The 27,488-nt window shown below is 34.8% G+C and overlaps 1 protein-coding gene across 1 annotated transcript in view; it reads left to right on the top strand.

Moving 5' to 3' along the window:
- The first annotated feature begins 19,158 nt into the window (after window positions 1–19,158).
- The window catches only part of LOC142227028 (uncharacterized), a 41,308-nt gene continuing 32,978 nt past the window's right edge, over window positions 19,159–27,488 (top strand). Inside the window, exons 1-2 of the mRNA XM_075297340.1 lie at window positions 19,159–19,265; window positions 27,029–27,439. Of these exons, the coding sequence (XP_075153455.1) occupies window positions 27,202–27,439 (238 nt within the window). The 5' untranslated portion in view covers window positions 19,159–19,265; window positions 27,029–27,201. The remainder of the gene's footprint in view (window positions 19,266–27,028; window positions 27,440–27,488) is intronic.

The raw sequence follows: 27,488 nt of genomic DNA, 5'->3' as shown, positions 1-27,488 counted from the left end.
TTTATTTCTATAGAAAATATTGTGAAAATTTTATTTCTATAGAAAATTTTGTCAAAATGTTATTTCTATAAAAAATGTTATCAAAATTTTATTTCTATAGAAATTTTTTTTCAAAATTTTATTGCTATACAAAATTTTCTCGAATTTTTGTGCTATAAATTTTGTCAAAATTTTATTGCTATAGAAAACTTTGTCTAAATTTTTTTGCTATAGAAAATTTCGTCAAAATTTCAAATCTATAAAAATATAAAACTTTGTCAAATTTTTTTTATTTCTATGGAAAATGTTGCCAAAATTTTATTTCTATAGAAAATTTTGCCAAAATTTTATTTCTATGGAAAATTTTGCCAAAATTTTATTTTTATAGAAAATTTTGTAATTTCTACAGAAAATTTCGTAAAAATTGTATTTCTATAGAAACATTTTCAAAATTTTATTTCTATAGAAAATGTTGTCAAAATTGAATTTGTATGAAAATTTGAAATACCTCTAAGTTGGAGAAATATTTTGAAAAATCTACCAAAAAATCAAGAATTCTACCAATCTACCAAACAGTAAAAATTCTACATTATTACCTTGTTTTTCCATCACTTTTTGGACACCATGCAACAGAGCCAGAATCACAGTAACGATCAATGATACGATAAACAAAGGATTAAATGGTGGAGGTTTAAAAACTACGGTTTCTAAAAGCCCAAGAAGTATAATCGGGAGATCGGGGGCTATACCAAAACATGGACCGATACTCACCGTTTTTGGCGCTCCTCTCTATGGCCCTAAAATACCTCTGGATTCCAATTTCAGGCAAATTGAATAAAAACTACGGATTCTACAAGCCCAAGAAATAAAATCGGGAGTTAGGTCTATATTTGGGGCTATATCAAAACCTTGACCAATATAGCCCATCTTCGAACTTTACCTGCCTGCAGACAAGACAAGTTAGTGAAAAATTTCAGCACGATTGCTTCATTATTGAAAACTGTAGCGTGATTACAACAGACAGCCAGATAAACGGAGATGGTTATATCGTCATAGAAATTCTCCCTGATCACACTTTATATAGTCGATCGATATGTTACAAATGGAATGACAAACTTTTTATACCCATCACCATTCTTTGGTGATTGGGTTAAAAAAAGATATTCAAAAAGCTTCGGCTTTGGTTAATCGGCCTCTTAACGCCGAAGCCCGATTCGTGGACGAATATCGATTTTTGGCCGAAGTTGATTCTTTGGTCGAGCTCTAACATCTTCTCTACACTTACCATGTTGCTTTTGGTAATGCTGCATAGAAGTACTTACCTCATAGGACATGTCTTTGAGAAATAAAACAAGATTTCCATTTAATAGAAATTACTTACCAAATTTGAACTAAGTTACCTTCAAGATTATTTGTTATTGAGAATTTTTTCTGGGAAGACATTGATAATTTTTCCCCGATTATCCCAAATATGACAACTCATTTCCAAGGCAGTTTTTCTGCCTGTTCATGAAACACAACATCGACTCGACTAACTTTAGATATATTTGCTAGAAAATCCTGAAATTTGTCATGAACTCACTATTTATGATTTACTATCGAATAGCGAAACAATTGGGATTCCACAGACTCTGGCTTTCGAGATATCACTATGGGAATTATGCCGTGAGGCATACGGAAATTCCACGAACAGGCAGTAAGTCTTCACTTCTTTTCCGAACCAAAAAAAAGACCCTTAAAAAGGTTTCCTTGTCATAGAAAAGAAGTGAGGGACAAGAAGTAAAATTTCATTACTGATATCAAAGGAAACAAGTCTAATTTATACTTCATCACATCTTAATTTTAATCGCGGGTAAGCCATAGGGAATTTTTACAAATTAAATTCGTTATTTTAAATTGTAGGTTGTGTCTGAGCTAACACGACGTGGATTGTTGCCAAAACTCTGAACCACCTTTTTTATAAAAGCTTTTTCTAAAACTTAAAAAGTTATACATTTAGGTGGGTATTAAGTTCGAATTTAGCCGCTAAAATCGTCATTTTTTCATAATTACTTTTCCTTAATAATCCATTTTAAGGAATACAAACTTTGTGAAAATTTACTTTGGACTTTTCCCCATCAAGTTTGCAAAAAATTTGCAACAAATATGTATAATTGTATGCGTTTTTCTTACTGATTTAGTTTTCACTTTAGCGATTTTAGCGCGGCTAAACTCGTACTTAGTAGCCACCTTTTGAGTCTGGCAATTCTCACATTTCAGTATCACTAAACACCACAACGACAAGAAGCTACATTCGTGGCGACCACAAAAAAATCCAATATTTTATTATTCACAATAGTTTTATTATAAACTTATTGTGCCTACATCTCTTTAAAAATATTTTATTCATATCTCATTCATATCATAAAATATAAAATATGAATTTTGAATACAGTACAACATCTTATCACCGACAGGAACCACGCAATAAAAAGCTATTTTACATATTGTGGTGTAACATCGCTATAAATTGGATTCTACGATTTTACACGACATGTAAATGTCGTGTAAATGTCGCATGTAAAATGCTGCCGTTATAACCAAAAACAATAGAATAAGAAGAAGAAGGGTAATTGACTTGAGTCATATCAAATGTTGCATTTCCGTAAATTTTGATGAAAAATGCACAAATAATATAAATCTGTATGTAAAGGGCGATACTAAAATATTAAGCTACAAACAAAATATTTGTTGCATTTTTTTGTTTGCAGCAAAAAGTGGAAACGTTTGATGTCATATGGAAGTAAATCAACCGATTTATTTTTTTTTTTTATCAATATCGAATGGTATTTATGAAACAAAATGCATATAAGAATGTTAAGAAGAAGAACACCAATGCTTTTTGGTAGGAAAAGTGTTTCTTATTAAAAACAAACGTTTTTAGGAAAAATCCTGATAAAAAGAACAATTAACAGGTTGGCTGATAAGTCCCCGGTCTGACACATAGATGGAGTCGCTAGTATTAAATGCATATTATTTTTATATAGTACCAACCTTCAAATGATTCGTGTCAAAATTTGACGTCTGTAAGTCAATTAGTTTGTGAGATAGAGCGTCTTTTGTGAAGCAACTTTTGTTATTGTGAAAAAAAATGGGAAAAAAGGAATTTCGTGTTTTGATAAAATACTGTTTTCTGAAATCAACAAATCAAATCAACAAAAAATTCAAGCGTGGTGAAATGAGCACGGAGGACGGTGAACGCAGTGGACGCACGAAAGAGGTGGTTACCGACGAAAACATCAAAAAATCCACAAAATGATTTTGAATGACCGTAAAATGAAGTTGATCGTGATAGCAGAGGCCTTAAAGATATCAAAGGAACGTGTTGGTCATATCATTCATCAATATTTGGATATGCGGAAGCTCTGTGCAAAATGGGTGCCGTGCGAGCTCACATTTGACCAAAAACAACAATGTGTTGATGATTCTGAGCGGTGTTTGCAGCTGTTAACTCGTAATACACCCGAGTTTTTCCGTCGATATGTGACAATGGATGAAACATGGCTCCATCACTACACTCCTGAGTCCAATCGACAGTCGGCTGAGTGAACAGCGACCGGTGAACCGTCTCCAAAGCGTGGAAAGACTCAAAAGTCCGCTGGCAAAGTAATGGCCTCTGTTTGTTGGGATGCGCATGGAATAATTTTTATCGATTATCTTGAGAAGGGAAAAACCATTAACAGTGACTATTATATGGCGTTATTGGAGCGTTTGAAGGTCGAAATCGCGGCAAAACGGTCCCATATGAAGAAGAAAAAAGTGTTGTTCCACCAAGACAACGCACCGTGCCACAAGTCATTGAGAAAGATTGCAAAAATTCATGAATTGGGCTTCCAATTGCTTCCCCACCCACCGTATTCTCCAGATCTGGCCCCAGCGACCTTTTCTTGTTCTCAGACCTCAAAAGGATGCTCGCAGGGAAAAAAATTGGCTGCAATGAAGAGGTGATCACCGAAACTGAGGCCTATTTTGAGGCAAAACTGAAGGAGTACTACCAAATTGGTATCAAAAAATTGGAAGGTCGTTATAATCATTGTATCGCTCTTGAAGGGAACTATGTTGAATAATAAAAACGAATTTTAACAAAAATAATGTGTTTTTCTTTGTTAGACCGGGGACTTATCAGCCAACCTGCTGACAACAACGCCAAATAAAAAATAATAATGAACAAAGAATAAATTAAAAACTAAGCACATTTTGAAAACTACAACTTGATTTTATTTTGTTTTTTAATTTTTATGACAGAATGAAGTCATTAAATTTGCATTGTATTATGTTTTTTTTTTAATTAAAATATTTTACAACTAAAAACGCGATTCTTCAATCTTTTGTCCAAAACCTATTTTTTAGAAAAAACTTTTTTTTATAATTTATAATTTTCTTTAAACTATATTCACAAGAAACGCATATAAGAAAAAAGGAGTCTTTTTTACTGACATTCTTATATTTTTTTATAATTATATACAAACAAAAAAACTTTCTGATTCAATGACGAAATTAATTGATCCAATTAATTTTTTAATTGAAATGTCTTCAATCACGAAAATGGTTCTATCAATAACATTTTTAATTGGACATAAATAATTATTTCAATAAAAAATTAATTCATTTCATTAGGAAATGTAGATAAATCTCTTAATTGATTCAATTAAAAATTTACTTGATTTTAATTTTTTAATTAACAACGTAACGCAATTACTTTCTAAACTCACATAATGTTTTTAGTTTGATTAAAAAATTTAATTTAATTAAAAGTTTAAAAACTTCCATCATTTTTTTGACTAAGTCAGTCAAAATTCCAAATTTGATTAAAATATTAATTGAATCAATGAATTTTTTAATTAAAAATTTGAAAAAAAAAATGTTCAATCATTGAGTTAATTAACTTAATGTTTCTATCTTGATTACAAAGTAATTGTATCAATTAATTTGTGAATTAAAAATTTTTTCAACTTCAATTAACTTTTTAACGATTTCTCTTTTTGCACTGACGGCATTTTCCATTGACGGCCGTAATTTTACATTCTCTACCCAGAAAAACAAGGACCCAAAACCACGATCTCATATTGATAGAACGCCGATTGAAGGTGCGAAAGATTGATGAGATACGAGGCAGTTTAAAAAACCTTGTAGGTCGAAATTTTGGGGGTGAAACTACAATAGCTTTCTCACTAACGGCCATTTTCATGTAGCTCCGTTAGGCTTTAACTGGCAGTTAACTGAAAGAAAAATGCAAATATTTTTTCTCCGGTTAACATTAACTGAAAAATCTTCAGCAGTTAAGTTTCTAACTGGCATATGGAATATATACGCAAGATGACAGATATGTAGATATCACGGTTTAAAAGTTCGTTAGCTAACGTAGCACTAACGGAGCTTCATGAAAATGGGGGTAATACTAATTTTTTTAAACCAGAGTATCCAACTATGAACGATATTTTTACCAATATTTTTGGGTTCTAATAGCATCAGCTTTCAAACTTCAGGAAAGTACTATGAACATTTCAACTCGTTTCCTCGTCCGAAGTAAAAAAGTCAAATGACGCAACAATTTTTTAATCAAAAAAATTGACGTTGATGACTTATAGTATCAGTCAGTCATTTTTGCGATTGAAGAAATTTCAATAAAAAATTAATTGGATCAATTGATTTCGTGCTTAAGGAAAAAAAAATTTTTCTGTATATGCCCTACGGGAAATTAGTGCGAATTGTCACTAATGGACCCATTACAGGACTGGTACTAGTGCTCCAGTTTATCAACATTTTTAATTTTCATTTAATTTATTGATTTTTATACTCACTTGATATTAAAATCATTTTGAATGCACACTTTTACTACAATACAAACTATCAGAATTATTTATTGTTCAACATATTCCTTTCTAGTGCGATACGGATGGAAACAGGGTCCTAAAAGTTTGTCCCAAAGTGTAAATTTTCCCACCCAAAGACAAACCCATGTGAAAGTGACCGGTCCATTCCATACGTTTGGACCAGAACAGTGACTGGTCCATACACACCAGGGACTAACCATGTACCGGTACTGAGGTTGATCCATAGCTACAAAGGTTAGGTTAAGTTACGTTAGGTATAATGGCAGCCCGATATTTCAGGCTCACTTAGACTATTCATTCCATTGTGATACCACAGTGGTGAACATCACCCTTATCACTGAGTTATCACCATGGACTGAATAGTCTAAGTGAGCCTGAAATTTAATCGGGCTGCCACTTTATCCTATCACTGAGTGCTGCCCAATTCTATGTTAAGCTCAATGACAAGGGACCTCCATTTTATAGCCGCGTCCGAACGGCATTCCACATTGCAATGAAATCGCTTAGAGAAACACTCAGAAATGTCATCAGCATTACTGAGGTGGGATAATCCACCACTGAAAAACTTTTTGGTGTTTGGTCGAAACTGGGTTCGAACCCACGAACAAAACAAATATTTATGTTTAGGATTTTCGGTGGATTGTATATTCATCTCAAAAATTATAGATTTACTTCAAATTAAAATAAGTATTCCATTTTTCGTTAAGATGGGTACTTGTTTTGCCTATTCCCTATTTCTTTTTGCATTTTATCATTTTATTTTATCTCTGCCCGGGTATTTGTTGCGATTTAGCAACTAAACTGTAAGTTTTTGCCGAAAGCTTAAAAATCATATATGGCAACCCTGTGACTGAAGTGACACAAGTGTCAAGGAATGAAGGAAAAGAGAAATGCTAATTGTTGTAAATTTTCCGGCATAACAGACGTAAATTTGGCCTCGGTTAATCGAAGACGTGCGTGAGAAAAATTCCTATACAGCGGGGAAAAGTGACACAATAAAATAGTAATAAAAACATATATATATAAACAAACAAACAACAGTAATTATAAATTAAAATGTAGTAAACATTAAAATAAACTGAAGCGATGTGAAAATATGTGTATACAAAAAGAGAGTTATTGGTGTTAACTTCTACAAAAAAAAGAGAACAAGTGTTTGTTTTAAATTAAATACAACTCATTAATAGTAAAAAATTATTAAAAAAAATCTACGTTGATTATATATCCTTTTTATATCGATGCAAACGTTTAGTGTGCCTGAGTATATTGATAGAAAATATCTCATGTGAAAAATCTATAATTTTTCCCCATGTTCTTTCATTGAAATTTTATTTTGTGAATGTATACAGTTTTCATACCTCCTTTGCATCATCACACCGACATCATCAACATTGTCGTTGTAGTTATTTTACTCTTCTCTTGCCTTCTGGGTTGCAAGTATAAGCAAGCGAGTGACGGACGATGTGTGTGTGTATGTGCGTGTGCGATAGGTGGCAGTGTAGTGTAGTTAAATGTAACAACGCTCAAACTGTGAAAGTAATGAAACGAAAATGTTTATTTTTTAGATACATACTATTTAACTAACAAATTGTTTGACGTTTTGTATATTAGACTGCCACTATTTCTATACCCTGGTGGCCTTCTCTCCACCCCACCCCATGTCATCAAATATTATCTTGCCCCCTAGTAAATTGAAAAAATAAAAGAAGCTACAAGAACAACAACAACAAAAGTACATTTAAATCAATTTACGAATCTACTTCGTATGTGAATACGACAGTGTATAAGAGGTATTCGTGATATAGTAAAGGGTGATTTGTTAAGAGCTTGATAACTTTTTTAAAAAAAAAAACGCATAAAATTTGCAAAATCTCATCGGTTCTTTATTTGAAACGTTAGATTGGTCCATGACATTTACTTTTTGAAGATAATTTCATTTAAATGTTGACCGCGGCTGCGTCTTAGGTGGTCCATTCGGAAAGTCCAATTTTGGGCAACTTTTTCGAGCATTTCGGCCGGAATAGCCCGAATTTCTTCGGAAATGTTGTCTTCCAAAGCTGGAATAGTTGCTGGCTTATTTCTGTAGACTTTAGACTTGACGTAGCCCCACAAAAAATAGTCTAAAGGCGTCAAATCGCATGATCTTGGTGGCCAACTTACCGGTCCATTTCTTGAGATGAATTGTTCTCCGAAGTTTTCCCTCAAAATGGCCATAGAATCGCGAGCTGTGTGGCATGTAGCGCCATCTTGTTGAAACCACATGTCAACCAAGTTCAGTTCTTCCATTTTTGGCAACAAAAAGTTTGTTAGCATCGAACGATAGCGATCGCCATTCACCGTAACGTTGCGTCCAACAGCATCTTTGAAAAAATACGGTCCAATGATTCCACCAGCGTACAAACCACACCAAACAGTGCATTTTTCGGGATGCATGGGCAGTTCTTGAACGGCTTCTGGTTGCTCTTCACTCCAAATGCGGCAATTTTGCTTATTTACGTAGCCATTCAACCAGAAATGAGCCTCATCGCTGAACAAAATTTGTCGATAAAAAAGCGGATTTTCTGCCAACTTTTCTAGGGCCCATTCACTGAAAATTCGACGTTGTGGCTCGTTAGTAAGTCTATTCATGATGAAATGTCAAAGCATACTGAGCATCTTTCTCTTTGACACCATGTCTGAAATCCCACGTGATCTGTCAAATACTAATGCATGAAAATCCTAACCTCAAAAGAATCACCCTTTAGTAAGACTGATTGTCATTGGTGAGTGAATTATTTATGTCGTCGTTACACGTTCTTTATATGTGTGGGGTGGGGTTGAATGTTGAGTTGCATTTAGCTACCGGCTTTTTTGGCACTACTGCATCGGTGACAACAAAAAAGGAATTTTCTTGAATTTGTTCTTTCTTTGTTACATCTATCTGGCTTTGTTGTAATTTAGACAAGACCTCATTTTGTGTACGGAAGGGAATTCAAATTCTCATTTAGGCTTTTATTCACTTGTCTTTGAGATTGTGGGGATAAAATTATGAAAATGTGTGCCAAGTTACAGATGGATCCAAGCCGTTATTGTCTTCATAAATTTGCCAATACCATTATAATCATGTTGAATCATTAGAAATAATAACGATATTTTAAATCGAATTGCAATTGTCATTTGTAGAGCCCCATGGAGTAAGGCTTCATAAAAGTTTGTTATTGCGATTGTAATGTATCGCAAAATTGATCAGGCCCAAGAGGTGAGCGTGTGACAAGAAATTATCGCTTGTTGCGAAAAGGTTCACGCACCGACTGTCCTGTATCTATAAAGAGTGATTCCGTTGTCCGGCGTTGCCACAATGAATTTTTATTTTGGACCAAAATTTTTCCAAAATTGGACCAAAATTCGTACCAGCGGACCATTAAAATTTGTCCAAAATGTTTTCCAAATTTTATTTCTATAGAATTTTTTTTTTTTTTAATTTCATTTCTTTAGGAAATGTTGTCAAACTTCCATTTCTATAGAAAAGTTAACCTAACATTTATTTCTATTGTAAATTTAGCCTACATATTCTATGTTTCTTTAGAAAATTTAGCCAAAATTTTATTTCAATAGAAAGGTATCGCAAAATTTTATTTCTATATAAAATGTTTGCATAATTTTGTATCTATACAAAAGTTTATTTCTGTACAAATTTTATTTCTATAAAAAAATTTAGTCAACAATTTAGTTCTAGAAAGTTATCGCAAAATTGTATTTCTATATAAAATTTTACAAAATTTTTGCATAATTTTGTATCTATACAATTTTTTTACTTTATTTCTGTAAAAATTTTTATTTCAATAGGAAATTTTCACTTCTTTAGGAAATTTCGACAAAATTGTATTTCTATAGACAATTTAGGCAAAATTTTATTTCTATAGAAAACTTAGGCAAAATTTTATTTCTATAGAAAATTTAGGCAAAATTTTATTTCTATAGAAAACTTAGGCAAAATTTTATTTCTATTGAAAATTTAGGCAAAATTTTATTTCTATAGAAAATTTTTTTTTAAGTTTATTTCTATACAAAATTTTGGGAAAATTTTATTTCTTAGAAAATTTTGTTAAAAATTTATTTCTGTGGAAATTTTTGTCAAAATTAAAGTATAAAATTTTTGCATAATTTTGTATCTATACAAAAGTTTATTTCTGTACAAATTTTATTTCTATATTTCTATAAAAAAATTAGCCAACAATTTATTTCTATAGAAAGATATCGCAAAATTGTATTTCTATATAAATTTTTACAAAATTTTTGCATAATTTTGTATCTATACAATTTTTTTACTTTATTTCTGTACAAATTTTATTTCAATAGGAAATTTTGTCAAAATTTTATTTCAATAGAAAATTTTGTCAAAATTTTATTTCTATAGAAACATTTGTCAAAATTTTATTTCTATAGAAAATTTTGTCAAAATTTCACTTCTTTAGGAAATTTCGACAAAATTTTATTTCTATAGACAATTTAGCCAAAATTTTATTTCTATAGAAAACTTAGGCAAAATTTTATTTCTATTGAAAATTTAGGCAAAATTTTATTTCTATAGACAATTTAGCCAAAATTTTATTTCTATAGAAAACTTAGGCAAAATTGTATTTCTATAGAAAATTGAGGCAAATTTTATTTCTATAGAAAATTTTTACATAATTTTGTATATATATCATTTTTTTTTTTTTTTGGAAAGTTCATTTCTGAACAAATTTTTTTTAAAACTTTATTTCTATGGAAATTTTTGTCAAAATTTTATTTCTACAGAAAATTTTGTCAAAATTTTAAAAATTTTGACAAATTTATAAATTTGGACCATCGGACCAAATTTAAAATTTAATAGTTTTTTGAAACAATTTTGGTCCGATCGGACCAAAATGGCAAACTTGCTGTTGTCTTTTTCGTGCCTCACACGAAAATATGCTTCGTGGCTTAAGCCACATTTAAAGCAGGTACTTGAATCGGGTTGTGCTCAGAGAATGAAGCCGGCCCATTTTTTTTTTGGCAGAGGCTGACACTAAGATTTTGCGGCGGCTTGGCAGCTTAGTCGATATAAATATGTCTCTTCGGCGACGGACAATTATCTCCATTATAAAATAAAAAATTTGGACCATCGGAGCAAATTTAAAATTTAATAGTTTTTTGAAACAATTTTGGTCCGATCGGACCAAAATGGCAAACTTGCTGTTGTCTTTTTCGTGCCTCACATGAAAATATGCTTCGTGGCTTAAGCCACATTTAAAGCAGGTACTTGAATCGGGTTGTGCTCAGAGAATGAAGCCGGCCCATTTTTGTTGGCGGAGGCTGACACTAAATTTTTGCGGCGGCTTGGCAGCTTAGTCGATATAAATATGTCTCTTCGGCGACGGACAATTATCTCCATTATAAAATCAATTTGAAGTCATTCGAATGGTTATGAGATTAGTTGTTCAACCAATCTTACAATCAAATTTACAATTCATTAAAATTTTCTACACTAAATTTTTGCAAAATTATATCACCTTTAAGTTGATTGATTGTGGGTGAAAAGTCCAAAAGTTTGGCGAAAAAATGTTTGATTAATTGGTTGCTAAATTTGAGTCGAGATGAGTCGACATATTCGGCAGCGTCGTCGACTGGCCAAAAATGGTCGGCGGCAACTGAAATCGGCGGTGCGACTCGGTGGCTTCATTCTCTGGTTGTGCCTATTACTAAGTTCGTTTATGCGACAAACAATATCAGTCAGGGTTGATAATGTTGACACTTTTGTACTTTTTTGATACTATGTGAGTACAATAAGTACCGTGGTATCCACGCGACACATTTGGTACCTTTTTGAACATTTTGTAAGCTCATAAATTAAAATATAAACGCTAGTTAAAATTTGTTTATCCTTACAGTAGGTTAGATTAGGTGACAGCCCGATGTATCAGGCTCACTTAGACTATTCAGTCCATTGTGATACCACATTGGTGAACTTCTCTCTTATCACTGAGTGCTGCCCGATTCCATGTTAAGCTCAATGACAAGGGACCTCCTTTTTATAGCAGAGTCCGAACGGCGTTCCACATTGCAGTGAAACCACTTAGAGAAGCTTCGAAACCCTCAGAAATGTCACCAGCATTACTGAGGTGGGATAATCCACCGCTGAAAAACTTTTTGGTGTTCGGTCGAAGCAGGAATCGAACCCACGACCTTGTGTATGCAAACCTGGGGCGCATGGTTGTCTATGCAGAGAATTTATAAATACGTCTGAATGAGAATGAAATAGATTTAGGATCTCAGATAGATCACGCATTGCTAGACGTGGCAACTATTAGCTGAGTACGCCAAGCCTTGAATGCACATAGTTCGATTTTCAAGGTACAATTTCGAGAATGCTAGTTATCATACCTAATATTAGCAACAATCACAGGGTTGTTATTGGTGCAAAATAATATACATGCATATTTTTTCGAGCGAAAATTCCAGAGTTACATTAATATGTGTTCGAAAAGGTTCAAAACAAATATTTCGCAGTTATTAGGAGCGAACAAATTTTCGTGTGAAATCTCCTATTAAGAGAGAAAAGAACCATCGGTGGTATATCAATGGAGTGAATAGTCTGAGCGAACCTGACAGGCCGTTAACCTCCCACTATTCACAGCGAACGGTCTTTATTAGAAAAATAAACTATGGCTATATTCAGAAGTGTGGAGTTCCTTACACATGATGCAGCTATTATTCGGTGCCCAGATATGTATCACAAATGTTATCCAATTGTACCTTTACTCTGTGTCCATGAGCTAACTGCAAATCTTGGTCCTAAATGAGAGGAAGAACTTTATGTTAACTTTAGATGCATCTTGCTCGTTTTAGTATCACAATGGAATTAATATTGTGAGTCAACCTGACATAACGGCCTTCCACTCTTCGCACAGAATATCTTGAACTCATCACTCATCACTCGAATGTTGTTCGGTCTGTCTTCCAAAAATAAACTAATGTTATATTAGATGTAGTTCCCTACCCTCAATGCAGCTATTATCTTGTGTCCAGATTGGCCGCAGTGGGTTAATAACAATTTTTTTCCTATATGAGAGAGAGCCACCGTGGTGCAATGATTAGCATGCTCGCCTTGCATACGCAGGATCGTGGGTTCAACCCCAATCCCCTCTCAGTAATGCTGGTGACATTCCTGAGTGTTTCAAAGCTTCTCCAGTCCGACCTTTTCCTTTTTCATTGAGCTAAACATAGAATCGGGAAGCACTCAGTGATAAGAGAGTAGTTCACCAATGTGGTATCACAATGAACTGAATAGTCTAAGTGAGCTGCCACTATACCTAACCCAACCCAACCTATGCGAGAAGAGGAACAGAACTGTATATTAACGTGCATCTTGCTCATTTTAGTCATGGTTGGGAAAGTTCAACTCGTTTATGTAGAATCCCTTTTACTTTTCGACCCCAGAGTGTCCTCCGTTTGATGTTATTTATCATAGCCCTTGAGATTTGCCGCAGATACTTGCGAAAGGACATCCAATTGATTCATATGTTCTTGGGGTTGTTGTTTTACTCTGATTTAATGAGCCTCCAATAAATCTTGGCTACTTGAGAGGAGGAATAGAGCTCTAATTCGAGGTACACTTTGCTCTCTTTGGTCAGATTTTCGGGAAGTTCAATGCCTTTATGCAGAGTTCCCATTGCGTTCAACGACTATGTGGGTTGTAGACTTCTGGATAGGCTTTATTGTCTGAAGTACGCAATCGTAGGGTAACTAATCCGTCGGAGAGTAAGGGATTATCAATAATCTGCGCATTTAAGGGACACAGTCGGTGTCCTTTATTGGCAGTTTGACAGTCCTTCAAAATTGCCAGGACCGGCGATCGAGTTCTTCGAGGCGCAATTTGCACAATTTCATTCACTTATGTGTGGTTGCAAGACGATCAATCTTTTTGGTGAGGAATAGAATGTAAAGTCTAGAGGGTTCCCTAGCATAAACATCCAAAGCTTGAAACATTTTTAAGCTTTGGATCCCACACAATTTGTCAAAAGCCCAAAGCATTGCAGTTTTGAGCATTCAAAACTTCAATTTGATGGGTCATAATGATATGTGGCAGCCCGATGTATCAGGCTCACTTAGACCATTCAGTCCATTATGATACCACAGTGGTGAACTTCTCTCTTATCACTGAGTGCTGCTCGATTCCATGTTAAGCTCAATGACAAGGGACCTCCTTTTTATAGCCGAGTCCGAACGGCGTTCCACATTCCAGTGAAACCACTTAGAGAAGCTTTGAAACCCTCAGAAATGTCACCACCATTACTGAGGTAAGATAAGCCATCGCTGAAAAACTTTTTGGTGTTCGGAATCGAACCCACGACCTTGTGTATGCAAGGCGGGCATGCTAACCATTGCACTACGGTGGCTAGTTCTGACTTTGCACCAAATGACTTCTTTTTATTTCAGTACGTAAACAAATGAGAGGTCTACGTTTTCTACACCTGAATAAGCAGTTGATGCGTTCAGAATGCATGCTTTGGGGATACCTCAATCAGAGTGGTAAAAGTGCTTCGAAAATTGGTTCAATCGCTTGCAAAATTTATTGGCGAATATTTTCAAAAATAATAAAGAAATTTTCGATAATAGTTGTTTTTGTTCTCTGATCACGAACTATAAGAGGCAAGCCTCGTTCAAAGAGTCTTGCGTTCAATCCCAGTTTCGACCAAACACCAGAATTTTTTTGGCGGTGGTCTATCCCCTCTCAGTAATGGTGGTGACATTTCTGAGTATATCAAAGTTTCTTTATGTGGTTTCACCGTAATTTGAAACGTCATTCGATCACGGTTGTATACGGCTTGTCATTGAGCTAAATATAGAATTGGACCGCACCCAGTTATTAGATACGAAAAGCCTACACGCGTTCATGATACCAGAGCCATTTCTTTAGGAATCGGAGAGCTTTGCTTCTAGACTAAAGCTCTCATTTCCAACCTATCGTAACCATCTTCACTTGGTTGGAGTTACGCATGGAATCAGTTAAAATATTCCCACGATTTCCTTTGTTTGCATGTTTCGTATAGCAGCTCCTGTCTCAGCTTAAAGATAGGGACCGCAATCCATTCAAATTGGATCATCAATTATTCAGTTTAAATATAGTCTAAAGTCTACATTCCTCTTGTCACATTACCTACCCCAATGCAATAGCGTAAATAAGGAATAAATTGTATGTCAAGTAACCCGGAATCTTAATGTCAATTTCTCACAGAATAAATTCCATTGCTTCTCTACTCAGGAAGACAATATGCAAATCAAGTTGCGTATAGTAAAACAGAAAGACCACTTTAATAGAAGGGTTGCTGTTATTTATGAGTGAAGTCAAGCCAAGGAATTTTTCTATCTGTCAGAATGATGGTGACCATCAGTGGAGGGGACAACATTGACGCATCCAATACAACCATCAAAGCTTATACACATTCAATTTCAAATTGGAACAAAATCAAAAGCGTTTTTGTAATCCCGCTATTATTCACAAGTCTGGCATTTTCTGATGCATTTCTGTCATCAGAACTAAAAATATCAACTGATAGATATCGATGACTGGACATGATTGGAATATTAAATTTTTTAAGTGAAAACCCAACAATGTCATTAAAACTGAAACTTTTTCACAACGAGTCATACCTCAACGCATTTCATTCATATGTTTACCAGTAATCGTTCACAGTGCAATTCCTCCCAAGCATAATCGTCTGGTATTGTACGAGAAGAGACGAGAAGGGTTTCCATCTCCGAGATGTTGGCATTAAATGAGGCTGGTAGCTAGCCCTCAAGATATTAATCAAATTGTCGTACATAATTAAATAAAATTCCACCTGTCTGATAGATTAATATGCCATACTTCAGGTATGATGGAGGTTTTGACGAAAGCCAAAGGTCTCCCATCCAGAATCTAACCATATATCCTATAGTTTCAGTAGCCCATTGAAGGAATTACTTTTTGGATGTTTTCTATTGACTGAAAAGGGAAATAAAGTTAGTAGGAAATGTAAAGCAAATACACGTACCACATTTAGGTGGCCATATATCGGTTGGATTAAATGTTATGCCACCATTTCTCCATTTTCGGAGTGAAACCACAAACTTCTCGACTATACTACCATTGCACAATACTTTGCAAATCAAATCCACACAAAACAGAAATTGCAAATAACGAAGCTCATATTCCCTACAGAAAGAGTGCCTCAGTCAACTGACTAATAAAAATACGCTGCAATTACGGCTTACGTACTCATATGCCACAAATAGGGATGTCAGATTAAAAAACTCATAACTATTACCAGTAAATGTTCAAAGGAAAAAAATCCTATAATTTTATTAATTCATCAAACCGGGAAATCACCTGTAAAATCAAACCTTCCCGTTTTAATCACCTGTATCTAAACCTTAGGAGTTGGCCTATGGGCGGATCGAAAATATGTAATACCTCTTAAATACAATGAGGAGAAAAGTAACATCACATTTACACCAGTAAATAGTATGTATCCATGGGGACTTTTAAGTTTCGTTTCCCAAGCTCTTGACATAGAGTCGTGGTTAGGATGAAGGGAGTTTTAAGGTAAGTAAAAATATCAGAAATAACACCATATTATTAGAATCAGTTAAGATTTGTTCCAATTGGCTATCTTTGGCACGAATTATTGCCTTCAAACGGCCGACAAAGTCATCACACTCTGGTCAAAAGTAGCTCTGCGGTATGGTCCATTCCCGGCGAAGTGTTGCAACGTGGTTTTCTCGTGGCGGAAGAGATGATGGGGAGAGGTGGTGGGGAGTGCTAGTCTACTACAATGTTAGGATGTGAAGGGATCGCGATAAGTCCACTGGTATTGATGCGAACGAATCGCTTTAGAATGAATCAGGTGCTGCTATCGGAAGTTCGGCTGCGGTCGATGCCACTCGCTTTACTACTCGTCAAGCTTGGGGTGAATCATGCCATCGTCCCGACAAACCCGCATTCTTTAGTCGGTAGTGACCGCAACCAAATGAGAACATACTCGTATGTATAAGTTATCAACGTTGAGTGGTGGAAGTTACTTTACTTCAGTATCACTTGTACCTTACCCAAGTAATGATAGCAATGCGTTTACGTACAGTGATGCAGAGCACGTATAATCCACCGCTGAAAACCTTTGTGGTATAATCCACCGTTGAAAACCTTTTTGGTGTTTGGTCGAAGCTGGGTTCAAACCCACGACTCTGTGTATGCAAGGCGGAATGCAAACCATTGCGCCACAGTGGCTCCCCCATGACCATTAATGGTTACGTCGTTCCACCCCATTAACATAGGTAACGCTTGAGTTCTGGTGGCCAATCGAAGGGGTACATTTTCAACTGACTTCTTTGCACAGTAAGCCCGATTATGTTGTTTGTTCAATATAAAATGACTTCTTATCGGAAAGCTCTTGCACTTTTTGAAACGTCAATGGCTTTTGTCCAAGTTAATTTTATCTGAATCTCACGATCATGTTATCCACTGTGGCGTGGATTTCGATCAAATCTGTGCTTCTCTTTAGGCATCATTTCTGCTACCGTTTTTCCGGCGAGGCGGTATGAAAATGTGCCCCAAGAAAATAAGCCCCAAAACCCAAATGGAACGATGCCACATATGTGGCATTGTGAAGCAACATTTTTATTGTGAAAAAAATGGAAAAAAAAGGAATTTCCTGTTTTGACAAAATACTGTTTTTTGAAGGGAAAAAATACGGTGGAAGCAAAAACTTGGCTTGATAATGAGTTTCTGGAATCTGCCCCAGGAAAATCAATAATAATTGATTGGTATGCAAAATTCAAGCGTGGTGAAATGAGCACGGAGGACGGTGAACGCAGTGGACGACCGAAACAGGTGGTTACCGACGGAAACATCAAAAAATGATTTTGAATGACCGTAAAATGAAGTTGATCGAGATAGCAGAGGCCTTAAAGATATCAAAGGAACGTGTTGGTCATATCATTCATCAATATTTGGATATGCGGAAGCTCTGTGCAAAATGGGTGCCCCGAGAGCTCACATTTGACCAAAAACAACAACGTGTTGATGATTCTGAGCGGTGTTTGCAGCTGTTAACTCGTAATACACCCGAGTTTTTCCGTCGATATGTGACAATGGATGAAACATGGCTCCATCACTACACTCCTTAGTCCAATCGACAGTCGGCTGAGTGGACAGCGACCGGTGAACCGTCTCCGAAGCGTGGAAAGACTCAAAAGTCCGCTGGCAAAGTAATGGCCTCTGTTTTTTGGGATGCGCATGGAATAATTTTTATCGATTATCTTGAGAAGGGAAAAACCATCAACAGTGACTATTATATGGCGATATTGGAGCGTTTGAAGGTCGAAATCGCGGCAAAACGGCCCCATACGCACCGTGACACAAGTCATTGAGAACGATGGCAAAAATTCATGAATTGGGCTTCGAATTGCTTCCCCACCCACCGTATCTCCAGATCTGGCCCCCAGCGACTTTTTCTTGTTCTCAGACCTCAAAAGGATGCTCGCAGAGAAAAAATTTGGCTGCAATGAAGAGGTGATCGCCGAAACTGAGGCCTATTTTGAGGCAAAACCGAAGGAGTACTACCAAAATGGTATCAAAAAATTGGAAGGTCGTTATAATCTTTGTATCGCTCTTGAAGGGAACTATGTTGAATAATAAAAACTAAAAAAAATAAAAAAAAAGTGTTTTTCTTTATTAGACCGTGGACTTATCAGCCAACCTGTTAAATAGGCCCCACTTGAAAACGAAACATAATACCATTAAGAAAATTGGGGTTTATTTTCATTTGAAATGTTGGGGATACTATTATTCTTCTAACTTGCTACCTTTTACTGAATAATTGTTACTAGACGAGTAAGCGAACAGACCTATTAACATATGCGCTATCCATTATTGTGGGTATTTCACAATGAGTTCCTGCTTATTCCACAAACTTAACGTTATAAAACTCAACACCTACTTTGTTCAAATGGCATCTCTACGCTTCTACGCTAACGGTAACGAACAACAAGCACAACGGTAACGAAGCTGCCAGAGACTTCGTTCACTTCACTATAGAAGATTAACCAAAAACAAAACACACTGGCAGCCAGTCTGACACACAGCAAATAGACACAGACATAAAACAACATCATCACCAAACCGCACACACACACACGCACATCGTATTCATCATCGTTAACATCGTCATTGGCAGCACTTACTTGCTGCTATACCACTAAATGCGAAACAGCACAACGGTCCAATTACCGAACAGGAGTTTGCAACAGAGAACTTATGATATCAGTACGAAACGGGAATTCAACGAATACGGTTGCTCAACACGGAATAGAAAACCTTCAACTGTGCCAACTGGAACAGCGGTCAAGAATTTAAAAATAACAAATTAGTCGGTAAATTGAGTGGCAAGACAAAAAAAAAAAAAAACAAATAAAATATATCAACAAAAAAGAAAAACAAAAACACAATTGAAGAATATTTCTGAAGAAAAGTAAATGGCAAGAAGCGAAGGAACAAATGAGCATAGAGTAGCAAAGTCCTAAGGAAAATCTCTGTAAATTATGAAAGAAATCAAATCTTCACTTATGAGTTCTTCTCTCTTGTATTCCCACTCCTCGCTCGCTCGTTCTCTCTCACCCTGTCTCTTCCGCGCGCGGTTGTGTTGCAATTTTAAATCAAGATAAATTAAATCCATTCAACTGTAATTGGTGCTGCCGCTTTTGTTGCGATTGTTGCTTATGCTACGCGACTTCCACGTTGGATGGTGATGGCAAAGATGGGAATGATGATTTTGTTGTAGTCGTCATATTGTCATCGTACCAAACAAACTGAACTTGTACAAATTTGGAAAGCGGTTATGAACGCAAAACAAGAAATCAAAACAATTCGACACTCATGCGTCGACTTCATAACCATCCAAATAAGGAAATAGGGTGGTTTGCAAATCGTTGAATCAGTGAGAAAAATGCAATTTGTAAATCGAATCGTCGGAATTTTCTAGATTCGAACCTAAATTAGGGATGAGCCCAGGTTATGGAACCAAGAGCGTACTAGTTATATAAAGCTATAGTCTGAACGGCGCATTATTTTTTGATCAATTGAAATCATTAGGAGTCAAATCGGTGTTGCCATGTGTTTTATATAAAATCCCCAAAGAGGCGACATAAAAAAATGATTGGCAACTTAGCTTGGTACTCGATTTTCGGAATCTGAAATTTCACCGGATTTACAAAGGGTACTGGCCAACTTAAAACTTGCTTGGTGTTCGCATGTGTAAAGACCCGAACCTCCATGCTAGCTAAATAGATTCACCTGCTATTAACGACTTACTTATGGTCACTTTCTCATCCTCCGATTTATAATTATCAGGGAATACACCGCCAGTTACAGTAACATTGTTACTTCTTCTTTAGGAAACAAATTGGATATTACTTTCATTTTCGAACCACTGTGCGGATATGTTGTTTATCAACGTAATCGGTGGACATCTTCCCTCAGCTTTTTTAATTAAAATTAATTTGTCTAACGTCGACGATGAATGTGAAACACGAGTGGGGCAGCATCCCACAAATGCTCTCTTCTTCTCTTCGGCTCTGGGAGATCGTAATGCATGTGAGTAAAACGAAGAGCACCAAACAGCCTTGTATGCGATCAGATTTAAGTGCAGGGGTCAATACAATGAAATTGAATCCTCAGGTTGCCGCCCTCGCTCCAAAAATATGTGACAACTAACTCTAGGTCTCAATTATTCTGTTGTATATCAAACACATAAATGATCATTCATTCGTTTGTCTGTCCTCACAAAAAATAAAAAGCATCTAGGGGATATAGAAGAATTTCTTTTTTATTACGGCGATGATGATGATGAGAATGTTTGGGTGAAAGTTTTCCAATGAAGACAGACTGGGTGTCTTCCTGATTCTCTTATTTTGTTGTCTTGCAACGACGCAATTTAGTGACTTTAAATAGAATTTTGAACTATGTTGTGTTTGGTGTTTTTTTTTTTTTTTGTTTGTCATTGAGGTTTTATTTAATCAGCTATCAGGTTTGCAAAAATAATTTTATTAAAACTATATCGTATACACATTTTGCACAAAAGTTAATTTGCAGAAATCTGTAAGTAGAGACAAGACTCTACACACAATGAAATTTATAATAAAAGGTTTTATGAAAAAGTACATGCCAAAAAATTTTATTAAATATTTTCCTTCCCGTTTTCAATTTTCTTTTCACTTAAAGATTTAGCTTGTAGGGAAATTATAGAATTTTTGTGATAAGCCTTGACTACATCCACATTTCCACATCCTGTAAGAGACTTACAGGATGTGGAAATAATTTACTAGGGAATCGCTAAATGCTGTCTAACTTTATACCTCCACAGATTGAAAGGCACAAAAATGAAGATTTAAAACAACTTCAAAAACCTTTATTTAAAAAAAAAAACATCTGAAACTCGCTTTCTTTCCAAATGGTAATTTTACATATACCAAAACAAACAAAGGGTTCGATAGAGTGATTTTTTGATCACAATATTCTAGATGAAATATATTAGGTGGCTGATATATATTGCAACCAACTTTAGGTTGCTTTCATTTCTAAACCGCTAGTCTGACAGCTGATTGATTTTATTCCATTGACATTTTATTTTATTGTTTACAAACTCACAAAAACATTCTGAACCATATCATATAGAAATAAAGTTAATCTTAATGGAATTCAAGAGTGATGGTGTGATTGCTTTATATTTGGCTGGAAAACCACAAGTGACCCTTCAGCACTTCAATGTCAATAAATCTGTTGTTTCTCGTACCATTGCACTATGGGCCTAACGACAGGCATTATATCAAAGGAAGCAGTTAGAGCTCTGATTTTTTTACATGTATTTGCGATGAGAACATAATATGATCACAAAAAAAAATGTAAAATTTTTGCCTTTATGGTCATGTTAGTGGCACTTTGAAGATTTGTAGCAAAAAAATTACATCTTCGAATCTTTCAGTTCAGACAGAATAATTTTTTTTTTAATTATTGTTAATTTTTTAAAATTAGCATACGATTATTTTTTACTTTCCACCATAGCCTCCTCCTATGGTATATTAGCTTTGCCATATGGACAGTGTTGCCAGTATTTTTCTGACTCTTGTTACCAAATTATGATGCTTTCGTACCCAAAACTCCCCAACTTAAATTAAAATTCCTCACAAACATCTCAAATTAATTTCTGGCAATATTTTATTAAAAAAAAAATAATAAAGAAATAGGCTCCGCTGTAGAAAATCAGTAGTAATTTAAAGATATTAAAAATATTGTCAAACCAGCTTATGAGCTGCAAACATTTAGTCTAAGTACCTACGACATGATTTCGCATTTGTAGAAAAATGTCTTAGCTAAGTAAAATTATAAATTAGCGCTGGGGCCCCCAAAATAAAATCCCGTGTCCTTTTCTTGTCCAAATGCCGTGAAATGAACAAGACTATAGTTTTCTATTTTAAATTTTAACGATTCACTGTGTTTTTTTAATAATGAAAAAATTTTATGTTAATTTCGAAAAAACTCCCAAATTTTTGGAAAAACCGCATCAATTCTCCAAGTCCCCAATTCAGAAATTTCGTCCCCATTTACGAAAAAATATCCCCAATTTGGGAGTGGGGAATCCCCAATACTGGCCACACTGCATATCGAAATATTGGTCGGAGACCCCCATATACTGGGTCGTGGTAAAACTCTGAAACGATCTATCGATGTCCGTCCGTCCGTTGAAAACATTCTAACTTCCGAACAAAGCAATCTATCGTCTTGAAATTTGGCACACGTAATTGTTATTTATGTAGGACCAGTTTTAAGTATAGCTCCAATATAATGCCATCCCTATATTTTATTACCGAGCCTCTTGGCGGAACAAATTTCATCCAATCCTCTAACAATCATGCAAAAAATGGCCCTTATCGGTCCGTACTTTATTATAGCCCCTTATAAAGCAATCCCCAGATTTGATTTCCGAAGCTCCCTGAATGCACAAACTTCATCCGATCCTGTTGAACGTGGTGTTCGCATGCGACTTCTAACAAAAACGAAAAAATTGGTCCATATTTATATATAGCCTTATATAAACCGATCCCCTAACATGACCTGAACCTGTTGGAGTAAATTTCATCCGATCTTCTTGAAATTTGGTACGTGACGTTAGTATATGCCCTCTAACAACAGTGCAAAAATTGGTCTATATCGTTCCATAACAATATTTAGCCGCTAGATAAAACGATCCCCAGATTTGTCTGACGGATCCTCCTGGTAGCAATTTACATCCGATCCGGTGGGAGCCACCGTGGTGCAATGGTTAGCATGCTCGCCTTGCATACACATAGTCGTGGGTTCAAACCCATGTTCGACCAAACTCCAAAAAGTTTTTCAGCGGTGGATTATCCCACCTCAGTAATGCTGGTGACATTTCTGAGTGTTTCAAAACTTCTCTAAGTGGTTTCACTGCAATGTGGAACTCGGCTATAAAAAGGAGGTCCCTTGTCATTGAGCTTAACATAGAATCGGGCAGCACTCAGTGATTCGAGAGATGTTTACCACTGTGGTATCACAATGGACTGAATAGTCTAAGTGAGCATGAAAAATCGGGCTGGCACTATACCTACATCCGATCCGGTTGAATTTTGGTATGTGATGTTAGTTCATGTCCTCTAACAACTGTGCAAAAATTTTTCCATATCCGTATATAGATAGCTCCCACACAAACCAACCACCAAGATTTAACTTCGAAGCCTCATGAAGGAACAAATCTCATCTGATCTAATTACCGTGCCTTATATTCTGCCTTTTTTATCTAACATAGACTCCATATTCAATAACTTAAAAATTTGACAGACAATGTTATGAAGGTTCAATATACTTTGCCATACACAAAAAAAACTGATCAATTAACGAAATTAATTGATCCAATTAATTTTTTAATTGATTCAATTAAAAATGTAATTAATGTTTATTGCAAAACACAATTATTTTTTTAATTAAAAACGTAACTATTTTCACTTACTTTCTTAACTAACTTAGTGGTTTTAGTTTGATTAATAAATTTAATTAAAATTTTTAATTAAAATTTGATAATTTTTTCATCAGTGTTTTAGCTGACTTAGTCTTTCGAGATTGAGCATCAATTATTATACCCCCCACCATAGGGGGGTTTATTAACTTTGTCATTCCGTTTGTAACACATCGAAATATTGCTCTAAGACCCCATAAAGTATATATATATTCTGGATCGTGGTGAAATTCTGAGCCGATCTAAGCATGTCCGTCCGTCCGTCTGTTGAAATCACGCTAACTTCCGAACGAAACAAGCTATCGACTTGAAACTTGGTAGTTGTTATTGATGTAGGTCGGATGGTATTGCAAATGGGCCATATCGGTCCACTTTTACGTATAGCCCCCATATAAACCGATCCCCAGATTTGGTTTGCGGATCCTCTAAGAGAAGCAAATTTCATCCGATCTGGCTGAAATTTGGTACATGGTATTAGTATATGGTCTCTAATAACCATGCAAAAATTGGTCCATATCGGTCCATAATTATATATAGCCCCCATATAAACCGATCTCCAGATTTAGTTTGCGGATCCTCTAAGAGAAGCAAATTTCATCCGATCCGGCTGTAATTTGGTACATCGTATTAGTATATGGTATCTAACAACCATGCGAAAATTGGTCCATATCGGTCCATAATTATATATAGCCCCCATATAAACCGATCCCCAGAATTGATCTCCGCAGCCTCTTGGAGGAGCAAAATTCATCCGATCCGCTTGAAACTTGGAACGTGGTGTTAGTAAATGGCCGCTAATAACCATGCGAAAATTGGTCCATATCGGTCTGTGGTTATATATAGCCGATCCCCAATCACACAAAGATTGGTCTATATCGGTTCATAATCATGGTTGCCACTCGAGCCAAAAATAATCTAAAAAAAAAATTATTTCTATAGAAAATTTTGGCATAATTTTATTCCTATAGAAAATGTTGTCAAAATTTTAGTTCTATGGAGAATGTTGCCAAATTTTAATTCTATAGAAAATTTTGTCAAAATTTTATTTCTATAGAAAATTTTGTCAAAATTTTATTTCTATAGAAAATTTTGTCAAAATTTTATTTCTATAGAAAATTTTGTCAAAATTTTATTTCTATAGAAAATTTTGTCAAAATTTTATTTCTATAAAAAATTTTGTCAAAATTTTATTTCTATAGAATATTTTTTCCAATTTTTTTTTATAGAAAATGTTGTCAAAATTTTAATTCTATAGAGAATGTTGCCAAATTTTAATTCTATGGAAAATTTTGTCAACATTTTATTTCTATAGAAAATTTTGTCAAATTTTATTTCTATAGAAAATTTTGTCAAAATTTTATCTCTATAGAAAATGTTGTCAAAATTTTATTTCTATAGAAACTTTTGTCAAAATTTTATTTCTATAGAAAATTTTGTTAAAATTTTATTTCTACAGAAAATTTTTTCAAACTTAATTATATACCTATTTAATCGGCCTTTTTTAGTTTAATATATACCACGTATGGACTACCTTGCAATTTAGAAGACGGTGTTAGGAAGTTTTAAGGTACCTTGCCATCGACAACCCAAGTAATTCGATGGTGGATGACAGTCTTCAGTAGAAGTTTCTACGCAATCCATGGTGGAGGGTACATAAGCTTCGGCCTGGCCGAACTTACGGTCGTATATACTTGTTTTGTAATTAAAAATTTAAAAGTGTTCAATCATTGACTTAATTAACTTAATTCTGCTATCTTGAGTAAAAAATTAATTGTATCAATTAATTTTTAATTGAAAAAATTTTCAACATCATCAATATTTTGTGATATTTTTTCGGTAACCACAACCAAAGTAATTCGATTGACAATCTGTGGTAGAACTTTGTAGGCAAGCCATGGTGGAGGGTACGTTAGATTCGGCCCGACCGAACTCTCGACCGTATTTTCTTGTTTTTATTAATATTTTCCTTAATCCCGTAGTGTTAAGATTAGGAAATATTCGTTCGAATCTTCCATTGCAATTCTCCTTTGAGCTTATTCACCTGGCTGGACGTAGAAAGGTCCTGAGGTTATGAAGTGGTTTACCTTCCACCTGCTTTGAAGCTTGTTCGCGTGGTTTGAACGGCAGGGTGATCATCTCTACCTCTGGGAATTCTCCAGCAATCTCTTCTTGGTCTTATCGGATTGTAGGAGACCATCGACTAAGAGCATTTATTTCTCCACAAGTCTCTTAGGAACTTTTTCACAGGGTCGAAGTTTTATTTTTTAAATTGAATGGAACCATGAGTTTTGATTTGAATTTATTATGTAGTTGTCTTTGTTTTTTATGATAGTGTTTGTTGTTTTTCTTAAAACTTATTTCTGTGTCTATAATTTTGGTCGACACTGTAGTTTTGTTACGCATGCGCTTCAGTTGCTAGACAACAACATGACGACGATGATGATGCTTTCTTTGGTGTGATGCAACAATACAATTATGCAATATTTGTGATCGTATAGTACATTGCTGTACGATATTACAAAAAAGGATATAAAATTCGTGACAAAAATAAAATGAAAAGTGTGTCGTCGCTCAATCTATAAAATGCCAATCTTGCCAACGCCATAACGGCTAAGTGAATTCGACTTTTTCTACTGTAACAACTAATTTAAGAAAGTTAATATTATTTAAACCATGAAAAACGTGATTAAACCATATATACAAATTGTATATCAATCGAAATAGAGAGTGAAAAAATGTTTTGCAAAAAACCCCACTCAGATTATTTAATCACAAAAATATTTTTTAATTACAGATTATAGCTTATTATCCACAAAGAAAATTAATTCAATAATAATTACATTGTAACATTAAGAGATATTAAAAGAGAAAAATATATAATGTAAATACCCCAACAATAAAATGATCTAGCTCGTCACTCTAAACTATCAGATCAGAAGAAATATGAATGCAGTGTAATTAAAAAAAAATAAATAAAAACGACTCTTCAAATAGCGCAATGTTAAACAAATAAATTGCCTATCTATATAAATTAAAAAAATTAATAATAATAAAATTGATTTTTTTAATAAAAGTCGTGCCATAAATTGCATTTTAAAAACTTTTTAGTTGTTGCAACTATTGCAGGCCCCCATTCCCGATTGGGGCTTTCGTAGCTAACTCTTTGTTATAACCAAGAGATAATAATTTATATAATCAACAAAATACAATAAGCAAAAGATTTAAATAAAATCGAACATATTTAGTTAACTCTACATCTAAAAGTTATCGTCTCACAAAAAATGTGGCTGCATATTTTCTGCCCTCTTCTGGTGATCTCTGTAGCATGTGCCTCAGTGCTACAAATCGATCAAAATCTTAAAAATATCAAATTAATCGAAAGCAAATTTATACCGGATGTCAACGTCTTGCCTGCAGATCCTTCCATAAATATCAACGATGAAAATTGGCAGCAGGTACGGCGTTTTATGGAGGATGGTTTACCTGTCTTGGAGTTGTATGGCTATAAGCCTCAGAGGGGTAAGTTGTAATATTAAAAACAGCATTGATTTCAATAGCCTTCCAAACT

This window comes from Haematobia irritans, chromosome 2, assembly GCF_050003625.1.
Source record: "Haematobia irritans isolate KBUSLIRL chromosome 2, ASM5000362v1, whole genome shotgun sequence".
Classification (NCBI taxonomy): Eukaryota; Metazoa; Arthropoda; class Insecta; order Diptera; family Muscidae; genus Haematobia; species Haematobia irritans.
Note: the sequence above shows the minus strand (reverse complement) of the source record. Positions and strands in the feature narration are given on the sequence as shown.